Source organism: Carex rostrata, chromosome 12, assembly GCF_964058835.1.
Source record: "Carex rostrata chromosome 12, lpCarRost1.2, whole genome shotgun sequence".
Taxonomy (NCBI): domain Eukaryota; kingdom Viridiplantae; phylum Streptophyta; class Magnoliopsida; order Poales; family Cyperaceae; genus Carex; species Carex rostrata.
The window spans coordinates 4,680,711-4,696,691 of record NC_135929.1 but is presented as its reverse complement, the minus strand read 5'-3'; the positions used below and the strand labels follow the sequence as shown (position 1 = coordinate 4,696,691).

General features: G+C 31.2%; 1 protein-coding gene across 1 annotated transcript; it reads left to right on the top strand.

Annotated features, from left to right (window-relative positions):
• The first annotated feature begins 10,729 nt into the window (after nucleotides 1–10,729).
• On the top strand, nucleotides 10,730–14,884 carry LOC144562666 (chaperone protein ClpB1-like). The gene is made up of 7 exons (XM_078311889.1): nucleotides 10,730–11,872; nucleotides 12,156–12,229; nucleotides 12,346–12,588; nucleotides 12,911–13,242; nucleotides 13,607–13,871; nucleotides 14,276–14,473; nucleotides 14,584–14,884. Exons 1-7 carry the CDS (start codon nucleotides 10,768–10,770, stop codon nucleotides 14,767–14,769), a joined length of 2,403 nt encoding a protein of 800 aa, XP_078168015.1. The 5' UTR covers nucleotides 10,730–10,767; the 3' UTR covers nucleotides 14,770–14,884.
• The last annotated feature ends 1,097 nt before the right edge of the window (nucleotides 14,885–15,981 follow it).

The window sequence follows — 15,981 nt, the reverse complement described above, 5'->3', positions numbered from 1 at the left end:
AAAAAGAAATGCACAGTAAGTCCGTGCTTTTTCTTCTTTTTAAATTTTTTTATTTTTTTATTTTTTTATTTTAGGGTTTAGGGTTTTACTGTAGTATTACTGTTTATTCTACAGTACTTATCTATCAAGAATTAGATTCATAAATAGATACTAGTATTGTGTCCATGCATTACAACAGAAACATATTATTAGAGAAAAAAATATTCATACAAAAGAGCATATTTTCATAAAAACAACATATCAAAGAAAAATATATTATTAAAAAATCAACGGAGAATTTATATGATTATATACTTTTATTTATCTTGAATTGTGATCTCTAATAATAATTTTTTATTTTATTTTTATGTACATATCTACAACAAATTATTGTAGCAATCTACCATCCGAAGTATATCTCCAACACGTTTGCCCCAGTTTCACCCAATTATTAATATTCACAAAAAATAGATATGGTAGTTCTTTAAAAGGCTATGCATACGGTCGATTCGCTTCAAACCGGACCAAATTAACCAAAATTTATCTCGGTTTATTTGAGTAAACTATAGTTTGTATAATAATTCGATCTGAAAAAGGATGGATGGAAACCCCAAAAAAATATTATAAAATCAATAGAAGAAGACGCTACTCAGAATTTTGTTTGAGCTATCAATATATGAACTGATTGCGCTTTGATTTTCAAAAATAAGCTAGACGTTAGTCCATTGTATTCAAAGGACATGCATCCTCAATTTCTTTTCGGAAGCTCTAATTTCTTTGCACTTTGCTTGAGTTTCAAAATCTGATCAGCTTAGGCTCATGTCTAATTTCGAAACAAAATCAGCTTTCATATAAGATACATTAAGTGACCAATTGACAAGGGAAAAAAATTAAAGAAATCACCAATTTGCTTGAAGTTCAATTAAGTGACCAAGTGCTACTGATAGTAAGCAAATGTTGGCCTGAGGTACAAGAATATGATGGCACAAGTACAATTCCTGCAAGAGACATCTAAAGAAATGGATGCCGGGGTTCATGAGAGCCTTTCAAAAAATAATAATAATAAATAATTAAAATTTTCAGTACTAGAACCTGCAGATTCCATTAGAGCACATCTTAACTCAACCTTGTATTTGGGAAGTCATGTCAAGTCTTTTTGTTGTCCTGTACTATACCGACCGGCAGGGGTAGAGGTATAACTTAAATTTTTTAGTACTAGAACCTGATTGGAGCACATCTTAACTCAACTTTGTATTTGGAAGGTCATGGCAAGTCTTTTTGTTGCCCTGTATCGCCTATACTGACTGGCAGGGGTAGAGGCATAACTTAAATTTTAGTGTCAATCGTATAAAACTTCTGTTTGGAAAGTATATGGGGGTTGATCATGGATGACACGAGTTTGGGGGGGGGGGTCGACTTTGAGTATTTATATTTTACTTAAAATATCTACAAATATGATATAGAGGTTGATAGTATTAAATCATAGGAAAGTGTCAGAAATTTTACTTAATGCAGAGTGAAGATTCAAACATATCTTTGCTCTGATTCTTTGGCCCTCTTGTGGAGATAGCCAAATGTTGATTTTATGCAGGTGTTTGTCTAACTGTTACAGTAATTAATGGTGCATGACATTTGATACCTGCTGCCTGGTTATGGTCAGATGTAGCAAATGAACTGGTTGTTTTGTCCAGGGGATCTCCAGTCGTTTTTTGAATATCCTACTCAGGTTCACTAATACCTTGTATTTAGTGACGATCACATGTGGCGAATTACTTGGATCTTTTTGACTTCTTAGACTGGTTATGTTAATTTCTTGCCCATGTTCAGGTTTGTGGTCATTTCTGTCCAGTCAAATTGAGAACATGTCATTTTGGATCATTTCTGATAGTATTTATTATATTCACTTGACTACCATTCTAATGACTTCTCTATTTCATCCAAAAAGGAACTACAAGACGGAAAGAATTGCACAGTAGAGAAGCTACTTCAGCCATGTCAGGAACTTGGGCTTGCACAAATGCGGGAGGGAACTTCTTTTATAGTTTTTGATGAATTTTTTTTTTTCATTTTTTTCCTACTTGGGTATTTGATGGACCTCTTTTATAGTTTTATGGCAATTTTATGGCAGTTAGGTTCTAAGTACTCTTATAACTGGGTTTCAATTCATTACATGACTTGATTAGGTGAAGAGGATTTCAGAGCAAGTTTGGTTTGTGTACTTAAAAAAACAGAATCATCACATCATCAAATTATTATCATAGATCACGATTCAAGATAATTAAAAATACATAATCATATAAATTCTCTATTAGCATGTTCCTCAATTTTTGAATAATTATAATTTTCATTGGTATGTTTTTTATGAAAATATGTCATTTTGTATTAGAATTTTTTTTCCTCTTTTATTTTAGATTTTGAAACTTAGATTTCACTTTTATTTTCTTGCTTTCTTCTTTTGTTATCTTTATTTCACTTTATTTTAGTTTTAGCTTAAATGTTTTGAGCGACTTATATTTCTCTTTCATTTTTCAATTACAAAATTTTTGTAACTACAATTATCAATCAAATATGAACTAGACTTTTATTTTTTTCTAAAAAAATAAAAAAAAAAGAAATGAAAAAAAGAAGAAGAGAAATCTGAGCAGTGGAATCCGTGACTATAAAGTAGATATATATCTCATAAAGACCAATATTAGATTATGAGAAAAGGCGGGCCTATTAATTTATCCTTTTTAAACTTTAATACCAAATTCATCGTGGATGGATGAGTGTTTGTCTCTATCTATCTATCTATCTATCTCTCTATATATGAGATGAGTTACGCTACTCTATGAAGTAAAACACATTGATACTCTATGGCACTATATTTTTATTTTGAAAATTCAAACGACCGATTCGAACTGCTCAACATGATCTCTATATTGAAATGTGCTTGGAGACCAAATTTTACATTTCTTTGGAATTCTTTTACTATTTATTAAGCAATTTTGAAAATCTCTGATCCGATGGTCCAGAAATTTTTACTGTTTTTACTGTTCACAGCAAAACAACAATTTTCAAAATTGCTTAATAAATAGTAAAAAAATTTCAAAAAAATGTAAAATTTTATCTCCAAGCACATTTCAATATGGAGATCACATCTAACGGTTCGGATCGGTCGTTTGACTTTTAAAATAAAAAAACGGCGTGGAGTACAAAAGTGTTTTATTTCATGAAGTAGCGTAGCTCATCTCTCTCTCTCTCTATATATCGATTTTTTTATTTATATCCAAAAAATAAATTAAATTTTAAAAAATAACCGAATCGGCTGTGGAATTTGAAATCTACCCAAACCGGTTAACCGTTAACCGAACCAAATTTCCGGTTAACGGTTAACCGGACCCTTTAAAAGAGTCCGGTTAACCATTAACCGGAAATTTGGTTTGGGTCCGGTTAATGGTTAACCGGTTCCTAGGTCCGGTTAATGGTTAACCGGTTCCTAGGTCCGGTTAGCCGTGTACCGGTTCCTACGCTACTCCATGAAATGTAAAATTTTGTCTCCAAACACATTTCAATATGGAGATCACATCTAACAGTTCGGATCGGTCGTTTGAACTTTCAAAATAAAAAAATGGCGTGGAGTACAAAAGTGTTTTATTTCATGGAGTAGCGTAGCTCATCTCTCTTTATATATATATGACAAAAGAAATACTAATTCTTCTTATTTTTATCTATCTATCTATCTATCTATCTATCTATCTATCTATCTATCTATCTATATGACAAAAGAAATACTAATTCTTCTTATTTTTATATTAAGTACGAAATTTTCTTTTATTGCAAAAAGAAAAATATATTGTGTACTTTCTTAAACATGTTTATTTTTGACATGTTACATTTGTTTTTGTAAAATAAAATTTACAATTTACTCTATTAAAGTTTCTATTTATTTTTAAGTTTATGTTATTGTATTGTATTTAAAATTGAATTATATAAATATAATATTGGCTTTAGATATTATTCTTACAAGAGCAGATATGAAATTGACATACTAGTGTGTGCCAATCAATATAAAAGAAAAAAAAATATTGTTTTAATGATTTATATAGTAACTTATAAAAAAAATGGTGTACACTAATTTAAATTGGTAAAAAAATATAAATAGTATCATTGAATTATTTATATAATGAATGCTGTTAAAATTAAGTTCTAACGTAATATTAAATTGTTATCTCTCACATCAATGTGAGAGATAACAACTTAATATTAAATTTAAAAGCTAACAGTTAAACTGATTGATCTATCGGTTTGTCTATGTAAATTGGTGACCCAAAACTTTATCGAGTTAATGTCTGTTTCGATTATGATAACAATGTTAGTAGGAGATGGACTGGTTCAAAAAAGCTTCTCTTAACAACTTTTCTTTCGTCAACAAAGAAACTATAAAATAATCCTTCATGTGATGTTTTTTCTAGAGGTGTTACTTTTACCCGATTATTCTGATTTGATCTGGAACCGAACTGGAACTGACTCGGATCCGATTAATTTGTATAGGTTATGATTTAAAAAATATAACTGTAAAATTATGGGTATGGTTACAAAATTAATAATTTAATATCCGATCCGAATCCGAATTGGAACTGATACAGTAATGTGTAGGGTATGAGTTTTATTTAATTATCCGACCAATAACTGAACACAACCTGATACCCTTATAAATAACCGATAAAATGATAATACCATTTCTTTTATAATTATTTAATATAAAAACATATATTAATAACTATGAAAAGGCAATCATTTGCGGTATTTTTTTATTATTTTAAAATAAAATTTGTTGCTCTTTTCGCATAGATCATTGAAATCAAATGTCACGTTCACCTTTTGCCTATAAATTTTTGAAGCTAATTAATTCCTTTCGTGATATCTTTGTCTATCATATATCTGTCTTTCTGCAGAGATCATTGAAATTTATTGCACTCTTCGCTGATTGAAACAAATTGATATTAATATTCTATTTATGGATTTTTCGAACCATATAATGAAATCACCATCTCCAATATTTTAATTTCTAAATTTATCTCACCTTCAATATTTTGAAGCAGATTTTAATTTATATTATAATGATATATTATGTTTGTATATTTAAGAAATTATAATTATATTTAAAACGTAAAGGGTTTCTCAAATGCTTGTGAGTTGCGACATGTAACCACTCTGAATCCGGACCCGCCCGGACCTGATAACTCACAAACAAGTTATGAGTATCTATCTACCGGGAACCAAAAGACTGGACCCGAAATATGTACGGGTAGATAGATATCCGGATCCAGACCCGATCCGATTTGAAACTAATAAGTATATGGATCGAAATTCAAACCCGAACACTTTTAAGATACAGATCTAAATATAATAGTATTCGGACTCTACCTGACCCGATAGCACCTCTAGTTTTCTCTATCAAGTATCACAATTCCTATTTGTAATTTCCTTTCCCAAACCATAAGATCTTTATTTTTCCTTCTTCTTTTTGCAACACAAATACGTTTAATCTTAGTTAACATATATTTAGCATGTCATCGATCATTAACATTTCATATAAAACTAAAAGAAAAATTCTTGTTTTGGACAACGTTTTCAGAAGAACCAAATTCGTTCTTAAAACTAAATGGAAAATATGAAAATTTCATAATATGGTCTACATATGGGGCGAAATTTTTAAATATACCATACCCAAAAAAAAAAGAAAACCAACAACTACGTTTTCTGAAAATTTTGAATTTTGACACGGCCGTATCACCTAGGTGCGGCCACCTTTCTGCAGGGCTAATGTTAAAATTTTGACACGGCCGTTCAATTTTAAATATACCATACCCAAATTCTCCTTCTCGCGTGGTAGTTCAATCTAAATGAAAAAAATGGTGGTCGCATCCAGGGGATGCGACCCGCAGAAAGGTGGCCGCACCTAGGTGATACAGCCGTGTCAAAATTTAAATTTTTCAGAAAACGTGGTTGTTTGAATTTTTTTTTTTTTCGAATACGGTACTTTAAAAATTACGGAGTAGCGTAGCTCATCTCTCTCTCTCTATATATGACAAAAGAAATACTAATTATTCTTATTTTTATATTAAGTACGAAATTTTCTTTCATTGCAAAAAGAAAAATATATTGTGTACTTTCTTAAACATGTTTATTTTTAACATGTAACATTTGTTTTTGTAAAATAAAATTTACAATTTACTCTATTAAAGTTTCTATTTATTTTTAAGTTTATGTTATTGTATTGTATTTAAAATTGAATTATATAAATATAATATTGGCTTTAGATATTATGCTTACAAGAGCAGATATGAAATTGACATACTAGTGTGTGCCAATCAATATAAAAGAAAAAAAAATATTGTTTTAATGATTTATATAGTAACTTATAAAAAAAATGGTGTACACTAATTTAAATTGTAAAAAAATATAAATAGTATCATTGAATTATTTATATAATGAATGCTGTTAAAATTAAGTTCTAACATAATATTAAATTGTTATCTCTCACATCAATGTGAGAGATAACAACTTAATATTAAATTTAAAAGCTAACAGTTAAACTGATTGATCTATCGGTTTGTCTATGTAAATTGGTGACCCAAAACTTTATCGAGTTAATGTCTGTTTCGATTATGATAACAATGTTAGTAGGAGATGGACTGGTTCAGAAAAGCTTCTCTTAACAACTTTTCTTTCGTCAACAAAGAAACTATAAAATAATCCTTCATGTGATGTTTTTTCTAGAGGTGTTACTTTTTCCCGATTATTCGGATTTGATCTGGAACCGGACTGGAACCGACTCGGATCCGATTAATTTGGATAGGGTATGGTTTAAAAAATATAACCGTAAAATTATGGGTATGGTTACAAAATTAATAATTTAATATCCGATCCGAATCCGAACCAGAACTGATACAGTAATGTGTAGAGTATGAGTTTTATTTAATTATCCGACCAATAACTGAACCCAATCCGATACCAGTATAAATACCCGATAAAATGATAATACCATTTCTTTTACAATTATTTAATATAAAAACATATATTAATAACTATGAAAAGGCAATCATTTGCAGTATTTTTTTATTATTTTAAAATAAAATTTGTTGCTCTTTTCGCATAGATCATTGAAATCAAATGTCACGTTCACCTTTTGCCTATAAATTTTTGAAGCTAATTAATTCCTTTCGTGATATCTTTGTCTATCATATATCTGTCTTTCTGCAGAGATCATTGAAATTTATTGCACTCTTCGCTGATTGAAACAAATTGATATTAATATTCTATTTATGGATTTTTCGAACCATATAATGAAATCACCATCTCCAATATTTTACTTTCTAAATTTATCTCACCTTCAATATTTTGAATCAGATTTTAATTTATATTATAATGATATATTATGTTTGTATATTTAAGAAATTATAATTATATTTAAAACGTAAAGGGTTTCTCAAATGCTTGTGTGTTGCGACATGTAACCACTCCGAATCCGGACCCGTCCAGACCTGATAACTCACAAACAAGTTATGAGTATCTATCTACCGGGAACCAAAAGACTGGACCCGAAATATGTACGGGTAGATAGATATCCGGATCCAGACCCGATCCGATTTGAAACTAATAAGTATATGGATCAAAATTCAAACCCGAACACTTTTAAGATACAGATCCAAATATAATAGTATTCGGACTCTACTCGACCCGATAGCACCTCTAGTTTTCTCTATCAAGTATCACAATTCCTATTTGTAATTTCCTTTCCCAAACCATAAGATCTTTATTTTTCCTTCTTCTTTTTGCAACACAAATACGTTTAATCTTAGTTAACATATATTTAGCATGTCATCGATCATTAACATTTCATATAAAACTAAAAGAAAAATTCTTGTTTTGGACAACGTTTTCAGAAGAACCAAATTCGTTCTTAAAACTAAATGGAAAATATGAAAATTTCATAATATGGTCTACATATGGGGCGAAATTTTTAAATATACCATACCCAAAAAAAAAAAAGAAACTAACAACTACGTTTTCTGAAAATTTTGAATTTTGACACGGCCAGATGCGGCCACCTTTCTGCAGGCCGCATCTAGGGGATGCGGCCCATTTTTTTTTTCTCCTTCTCGTGCGGCAGTTCAATCTGAACGAAAAAAATGGTGGTCGCATCCAGGGGATGCGACCCATAGAAAGGTGGCCGCACCTAGGTGATACAGCCGTGTCAAAATTTAAATTTTTCAGAAAACGTGGTTGTTTGAATTTTTTTTTTTTTTCCGAATATGATATTTTAAAAATTACGGACATATGGGTTCCTCGATATGCATATTAATGGATGTTGCTTTTCATTTTTTATTGTTATCTAGAATTTTATTAAGAGGAATGATAATTGTATTCTTTATCATATTTATTGTCTGGATTTTAGATATTAAAGTTCTTAAAATTAAAATTTTATTTTATTAGACAAAATACTTTACATAATATGAATACTTGTGAATTGAAAAGCCTATCTAATCGGTAATTTGAACACATGCAGAAGTAATAGCTCCGTAATTTTTATTCATAGGAAATACAAAAAAAATTAAAACGAGAAAGGCAGTGACACCGTTTGGTGTCCTGCAGGGATGCCAAATCCTACCATAGCCTCTGCTAAAAAAAAGTTATACATGTGGAACGTTAAATGAGACCAAACTTTAGAAAAAAAAAAAAAGTGGAACTCAAAATGAGAGTAAATTTCGAAAAAAAAAAATGATAGAATGCCAAATGAGAACAAGGAATCGAAAAATAAAATTATTAATTGGAATTATTTTATTTAAATTATTGAGTAGGTAACTTATATTTTTTTTATTCTCGAGTGGGTAATTAACTTATTTTTATTTGAATTATTGATATTTGCATATCTCCATTCTTATATTATGCACGTAGATATTCTGATCCGCCAACGGCTATGATTGAAAAATAAAATTTCGAATTTAACATTAGCCCTCCAATCAAATAATTTGTTTTCTTTTGATTAAATGTATATTTTTTACGTGTAGAAGTCTAAATTTAGTTGGAAACATACTCGCCACACATACTACCACATTATCTGCTACAATTAAAATTGAATAAGAACAAAATTAGAGAGAAAATCAATTTATTTATTTCCTTATATGTCCTCTTTAGCTATCTCCCATTTCTTATTTCCTTATTTAAGAATCATGATGGATGATCAATTTATTTTTAAGAATATCAAATGCTGACATCTTTTAAAAATATTTTATTAGCATTTGATATCTTATCAAATTATTTGATATATCAAAATTTAATATATTACTCAATTTAAGCTATAGTGAATCTCTTTACAATTTTACTTCTTCAATTTTGATAGGATAAAATATTCTTTTTTATTAGTATGTTCATGTTGGTTTTTAGTTTTAGTTGTTAATTATATGGAGAACATTTGTTGATGAGGGATTTTAGTAACATTAACTATAATTAGTGCCACAAAATGGAGCAACTAATTTATTAATATGAATTCACTTTCACTAAATATTTTTTGTTCTTTTGGCTTTTGCCTATGGGATGTAAATATTTCTACAAGTCATTTGTTTTTTTTTTTAATCAAATCTCTTTACTTGCATCAAAGTTTGAAATTCAAATTGTAAATCAAACTCTTGATCTTCTTCATTTTATAATATGTTTTCGTTGCAACGCACGGGCACAATACTAGTATGTTAATATGAGCGTCAAATTAATACACAAATTATAATTCACACTAAATTTATTATTTTTAATTTTTTTTCTCATTTGGCGTCCCATCATTTTGATTTATTTATTTTCCCAAAATTTGCTCTCATTTGAAGTCCCACTTTTCTGATTTTTTTTTTCTTTTGAAATTTGGTCTCATTTGATATCCAACATACATAATTGTTTTTCTTTTGATTTGACATTTTTACGGGATGCCAAATGATGACACTGCCTTCCTGTTTTTAGAATTCCATAGTGTCATTTCTCATTTTTTTTTTTTGTATTTCCTATGAATAAAAATTACGAGTAATAGCTGAATACATTCGATTAAATAGTATACCTAAAAAACTATAATTTTTATTGAAAAGTAGTTGTTATTTTGCTCTTCTTTGTAAAATTTCAGGTTAGACAAAAAATTCTGTCTAGAAAGATGGAGACAGCACTGTCATCTTACAAATATTAATTGCTTTTTAAGTACAAATGTTGACGATCGTTCAAAGGAAAGATACTAATGTAGACAAATTTATATTCAGCTCAAAAGGCACTTTTTCTTCGGACATATGGCACTCAATTTCTCTAAAAAAAATGACAGCAAAAATTGTAGAGCAGATATGAGTCCCCAAATTCTGAATTAGTCACACCAACAATGCAGTTAGAAGAGAACTTTATACGACGGATTGTATATTTATCTTTTGTCTGTTCCATATTCTTACAAATTATACAGTTCCTATTTACAGCCAAATTAACAAGGTCATATATTCAGCGTTTAAATAGCGGATTTATTTGATTACAACTACCACATTATCCACCCATCCAGTGGATAATTCCTCTCTTATCATCCAATTTTACAACATCTAAAAATGGAAAATTAGTCAAATTAAACTTGCTAATGAGCAAATGGATGGTCATAAACGGTTACATACGTGGCCTCCTTTGAATACAACTACACAACGGCCCAAAGCTATTAGTACACAATGCAACAACTTTAAACAAATTTGCCACCAATCAAGCCTAAATCCTGAAAGATAGAATAGATCGAGGATGACAAACTCCGGCAACAAAGTGATGCCGGCGATGCAATCTCCTCGTGAAGAGGTAAAAAGGGCACCAAATGAAATCACATTAACCCCCTTTCAACTTGCCGATATCCTTTTCTCAAGGCCATCTCATCTCTTCGATATCTCCAATGCTGATGCCGATGATACCACAACAAAACCATTGGTTAACGCATTCTTATGTACCTTGGATAACATCAATCAACGGTCGTCTCAAGCCAACGAGTCTTCCCTATCTTTCATTAATTATGTTACGAGCAGGACCAATCGTTTTCTACGACCTATTGACGTGCTCCTACCAAACTTTCTCATGAATCCTCATGTCGCGGTGGCCCTTCAAAATGCCAGCATTGACACAACAGTAGTGCAAAAGGAGTTCTACAAGATGCACAGTAAGAAGGGGCAACAAAATCTTCTGAAGGCTACCAGGACACATGGTCATGATTTTCTTTTAGAGACGGCACAAAAAATGAGTCGTGTCTATGGCCGTAAATTCGAGATTGAACAGTTAACCAAAACCTTTTGTATAAGAAACACAAAGACTAGTGTAATTCTTGTTGGTGAGCCAGGTGTTGGACGGACCTCAGTGGTTGAAGGGTTCGCACAACGCCTCTTAAAAGGAAGGCTAGTTTACGATCTAATGGATAAAAGCATTGTGGTTGTTGACACAAAAGCCGTCATCTCGGGTGCTAAAGACCAAACTATGTTCAACAGAAGGATGGTGACAATCCTGAAAGAAGTAGAAAGCTCAAATGGTAAGATAATCCTCTTCATCAAGGATATTCACCTCATTTTTCGTGATGGATCAAACGAGGCTGGGAAGAAGAATGCCGGTGCTTTGCTGAGGTCTATGATCAATGAGCATCAATTGCAGTGCATTGCCACCACAACACCAGATGAATACAACAAACATTTCGAGGAAAATGACTCAGAGCGAAAATTTGAGAAGGTGATTGTGGCAGAACCGAGCAAGGAAGAAGCACTGGCCATGTTAAAAGAGTCAAAAGAGAGGTACGAGTCGTTGTATTGTGTTCGAATTTTAGACGAGGCACTTGAAGCTGCTATTCAATTGTCCGATCGTCATATTACAGGTTTGTAATTGATTGGTTGATTTATTAATTTCAATATATTTACTTAATTTTTGATAATTATGTCATCATAGTGCCTCACCTTTTGATTTGCTCATTTGCCATCTTAAAAATTTCAAGGTTGCATAGACAAAAAAAGTACATAGAAAATATTCTATTTATGCTGAAAGAATTCTTTTCATAACTTAATTGGTTTAAGATTGAGATAATTTAAAGAACCTATAGTTGAACTATAGACGTATCATTTCTCTAAGAGAAATTATGTTTCATCTTGCAATTTATTTAGATTATCACTTACCTGAGAAAGCGATTCGTTTGATGGATGAAGCTTGTTCATCAGTGACCGAAGGAAAATTTCGGGTATGTTGTTTCTTTTACATGGCTGTATAAATATGTTAATTTTACATGTGAATTTTCCTCATGTCTTATTGATTATCTCTAATCACATCAAAATAACAATTCATAACATATAACAGGATAGAAAGAACAAGGATATGCTGAGGACAAAGTCAATGAATGTAAAGGAAGAGAAGTCGAGAACAGAACTAAAATCACAAAGGAGCCACAGAAGAAGTTTCTCTCTCTTTCACTGTATCAGCTGTTTAGCAAAAGAGCTCCTTGGTGGCCAAGGAGGTACGATCGACATACCAAAACCCGAGGAGCGCCTTAGTGTTGACCTTACCGGAAGACTCACTGTTGGTCCCAGCCATATCATAGAGGTAAATTGACCATACAATACTCTAATTGAAAATATTCTCTGGACAACTTATGGAGTTATATATGCCCAAAATAATTTAAATTATATTTTCAAGGTCTTTTTTTTTTCAAGAAAAACATATTCAAGATACTTATCAATGTACATTCTATATGACTAGGAATCTGAAAATCTAATCTGCAATATAGAGAGTGATCGACATGTTGCACGAGTTTTATCAATTGCCCCTTTACTTTTTTATTATTAGGCAGAAAGGCTCTTAATTAGTTCTTTTTATTTGTGGCTCCATGTCAAATCAACAATCTAATGGCATGATGCTTATATAGGTGGTGAGCCGTTTGACAGGCCTTCCAACAGACAAGCTAGGGATTGTCAGAACAGTTGACCTGGCAATCCGATTGCGTGATAGAGTGATCGGCCAAGACCACGTGGCAGGCATACTCGAACAAACTATTGGTTTGTCAAGCATCGATTTTTCCTTTAGGAAAAAGCCACTCAGTTCATTCCTCTTTGTAGGAGGAAATGGTGTTGGGAAAACCGAGCTAGCCAAGGTGCTTGCGCACGAACTCTTTGGTGATGACAAGGCATTTATTTCAGTCGACATGTCAATGTACCAAACAGAGAAATCTGTTTCACAAATTATGGTTGATTCTATAGGGTAAGCATTGTAATGCTTGTGATTTTGCTCTATCAATGCATTGTTAAGGACCTTGAAATACCTGTTCAATTCGATAATTTGTGATACTTAAAACAAAAATGTAGTAGAGGTTCGATATTAGGCTGGTCAGATTTTGTACAGTGCAACACAAAAAAAATGTGATATACACCACATGATCAAATCCTAAATAAGAAATAATTCATATAATTTTTTTTTCGAAATTCCTATGATAATCATGAGAGAATTCAAAAGGAAGAAAAAAACTCACTGAGGTAAATTACTGCAATGATTATAGATTCCTTATATCTGGATCCAATATTTCAGGTGTGAGGGAGAATTAAAATAATCGGTACCAATATTTCAGGTTTAAAGGAGAATTAACAGAATCGGTTAGGAGAAGACTCGACATGGTTGTGGTTCTAGAGAGGATAGAGATGGCACATGTTGCATTTATAAATGAGCTCCATCAACTTCTTCAGACTGGTACTATTATAGATGACCAAGGGAGAATACTTGATTTCACTAATACTGTCTTTATTGCCACTTCAAATCTTGGATCAAAACATTTTCGTGATGTACCGGTTGACCCTACTTCATGGACCCAATCTGATGACCTTATCACGCAAGAGGTAAGAAAAAACACTGGCAGTCAGGACACACAGCTGTATATATATGTTAGTACATCACTGGCATTTAAATAAGGGTGAAAGATACTGATAATGTACCAATTAAGATCAGGTTAGTACATCACTGGCAGATAAATAAGGGTAGAAGATACTGATAATGTACCAATCAAGATTTGGTTAGTACATAACTAGCAGGTAAATAAGGGTAGATTCTTGTAATTTACCAATAAAGGTAATTTAGTTGCATCAACAACAGCTCGGGTACCTACAGTACTGATTAGATTTGGTACTGTCACCGTAGTCTTAGTGAAACCACTACTTGTATGGTAATTTATTGTCTGCTCTTTTAAACTTTGGTATAATTCTGAAAAAAACTTTCTACTGATTTTTTTCATACCATTCCACAGGAAAAAAACCGCTTCAGCACAACATTTATAAGCTTACTTGATGAAATAGTAATATTTAACCCTCTTTCAACTGAGCATCTCAAACAGATATTTTCACATCAAATCTTAAACTTAAAAACTCGACTACACGAAGATGGTATCGAATTAACTGTGTCTGACGAGGCTATTGATGTTATGTTGGAGAAGGCATACATATCTGTAAGTAATTTCTCAACATAAAAATATATTCTGTATTACGTCGTCATTAAAATTCATTTAAACATCAGCCTCAATTGACAAATATTTTGTAATACCATTTTCTTTTTAAGGGGTGTGGTGCAAGGCCAATTGGAAGGTGGATAGAGAAAAATGTGGTGACACGACTAGTCGAGATAATGTTAGCTGGAGAAGAAGATGATGGCATTACTACCGTTTCTGTTGATGTAGCCGAAGAGGCGAATGGGCTGAAATATAATGTGTCTAAAAACAGAAAATCTCTGACACTAAATTCATAATTTTTTTTTGGCAATTCAATGCTTTATGAATACATCTTGAAGCAGTTGGGCTTCCACAAAAAATATTTGAATTTTTATGTAAGCAGTTGCAAAGTGTCCTTGTATTTATAGGGGATCCATTTGTCAAATTTTATAGATTGGATGGCATTCAAACAGTGTTGGTTCATTACAAGAAAGTATATGAAAAGCTTGTTTATTAGACATATTGATGTATCACATGATTATCTAAAAAAAGAAATTACAATCTGAAATTTGAAGTTGGTGTGTGGAAAATTAATTTAAAATAGCAATAACCACAATAAAAAACACAATGAGAAAATTTAATCGAGCAATTAATTAGTAACTTTGAGTAGCTCCAATACATACTGTGTTTCGGAGTTAGGCTATTGTGTCTTTTAAAGTATTCGTTTTACTTTTCATTCAGATCTCCATCTTTAAAGTTTAGATATTCCATTTGAAAAGTTCAACATATTCTCTGTATTAAAATGTGATGGAGACCAAATTTTACATTATTTTTGGTAAATTTTGTTATTTTTTAGAATTTTTTAAAATCATTATTTTAATATGGTAAAGTTATTATTAGTATTTTTTTTAAATATTGATTCTAAAAATTTCTAAAAATTAATAAAAAAAATTCTAAAAAAATGTAAGAGTTGGTCTCTAAGCATATTTTAATACAAATAATATGTTGAACTTTTCAGATCGAATTGTTGAAAATAAAGATATGAGCAGGTATTTCCCACAGCATGATAGGCCACCTCCTGTGTTAAGTATCTATAGACCAACATAATTTTGAGACTGCTACTATGACATCTGTGTTATTTTAGTCATATTAAGAGGCAGAGGACAAAGATCAAATAAGAGTCAATTGACCTCCATACTATGTGGTTTAAAAAAACCATTTAATACTATGTGGTTTTGTTATATATTTTATAATAAAATCCTATGGGCATCATAATTGACCCCCATACTATTTATAATATTTTATTTGTTCAATCCCCATTATTTTCAACCAAAAAACAAACCATTGTACAATGTGTACAACTTGAGTTCTCGTAGCTCTTGTATGTTTTTACTCCCATTACTCAAATGTTTGTCTTTGGTTATAATAATACTAACTCCAAAATTAATCAAATAAGCTTTAAACAACAAATTTAAACTGTTTAACCAATTTATCTTACGAGTGATGTTAACGTGTAAAATTTATAAAAT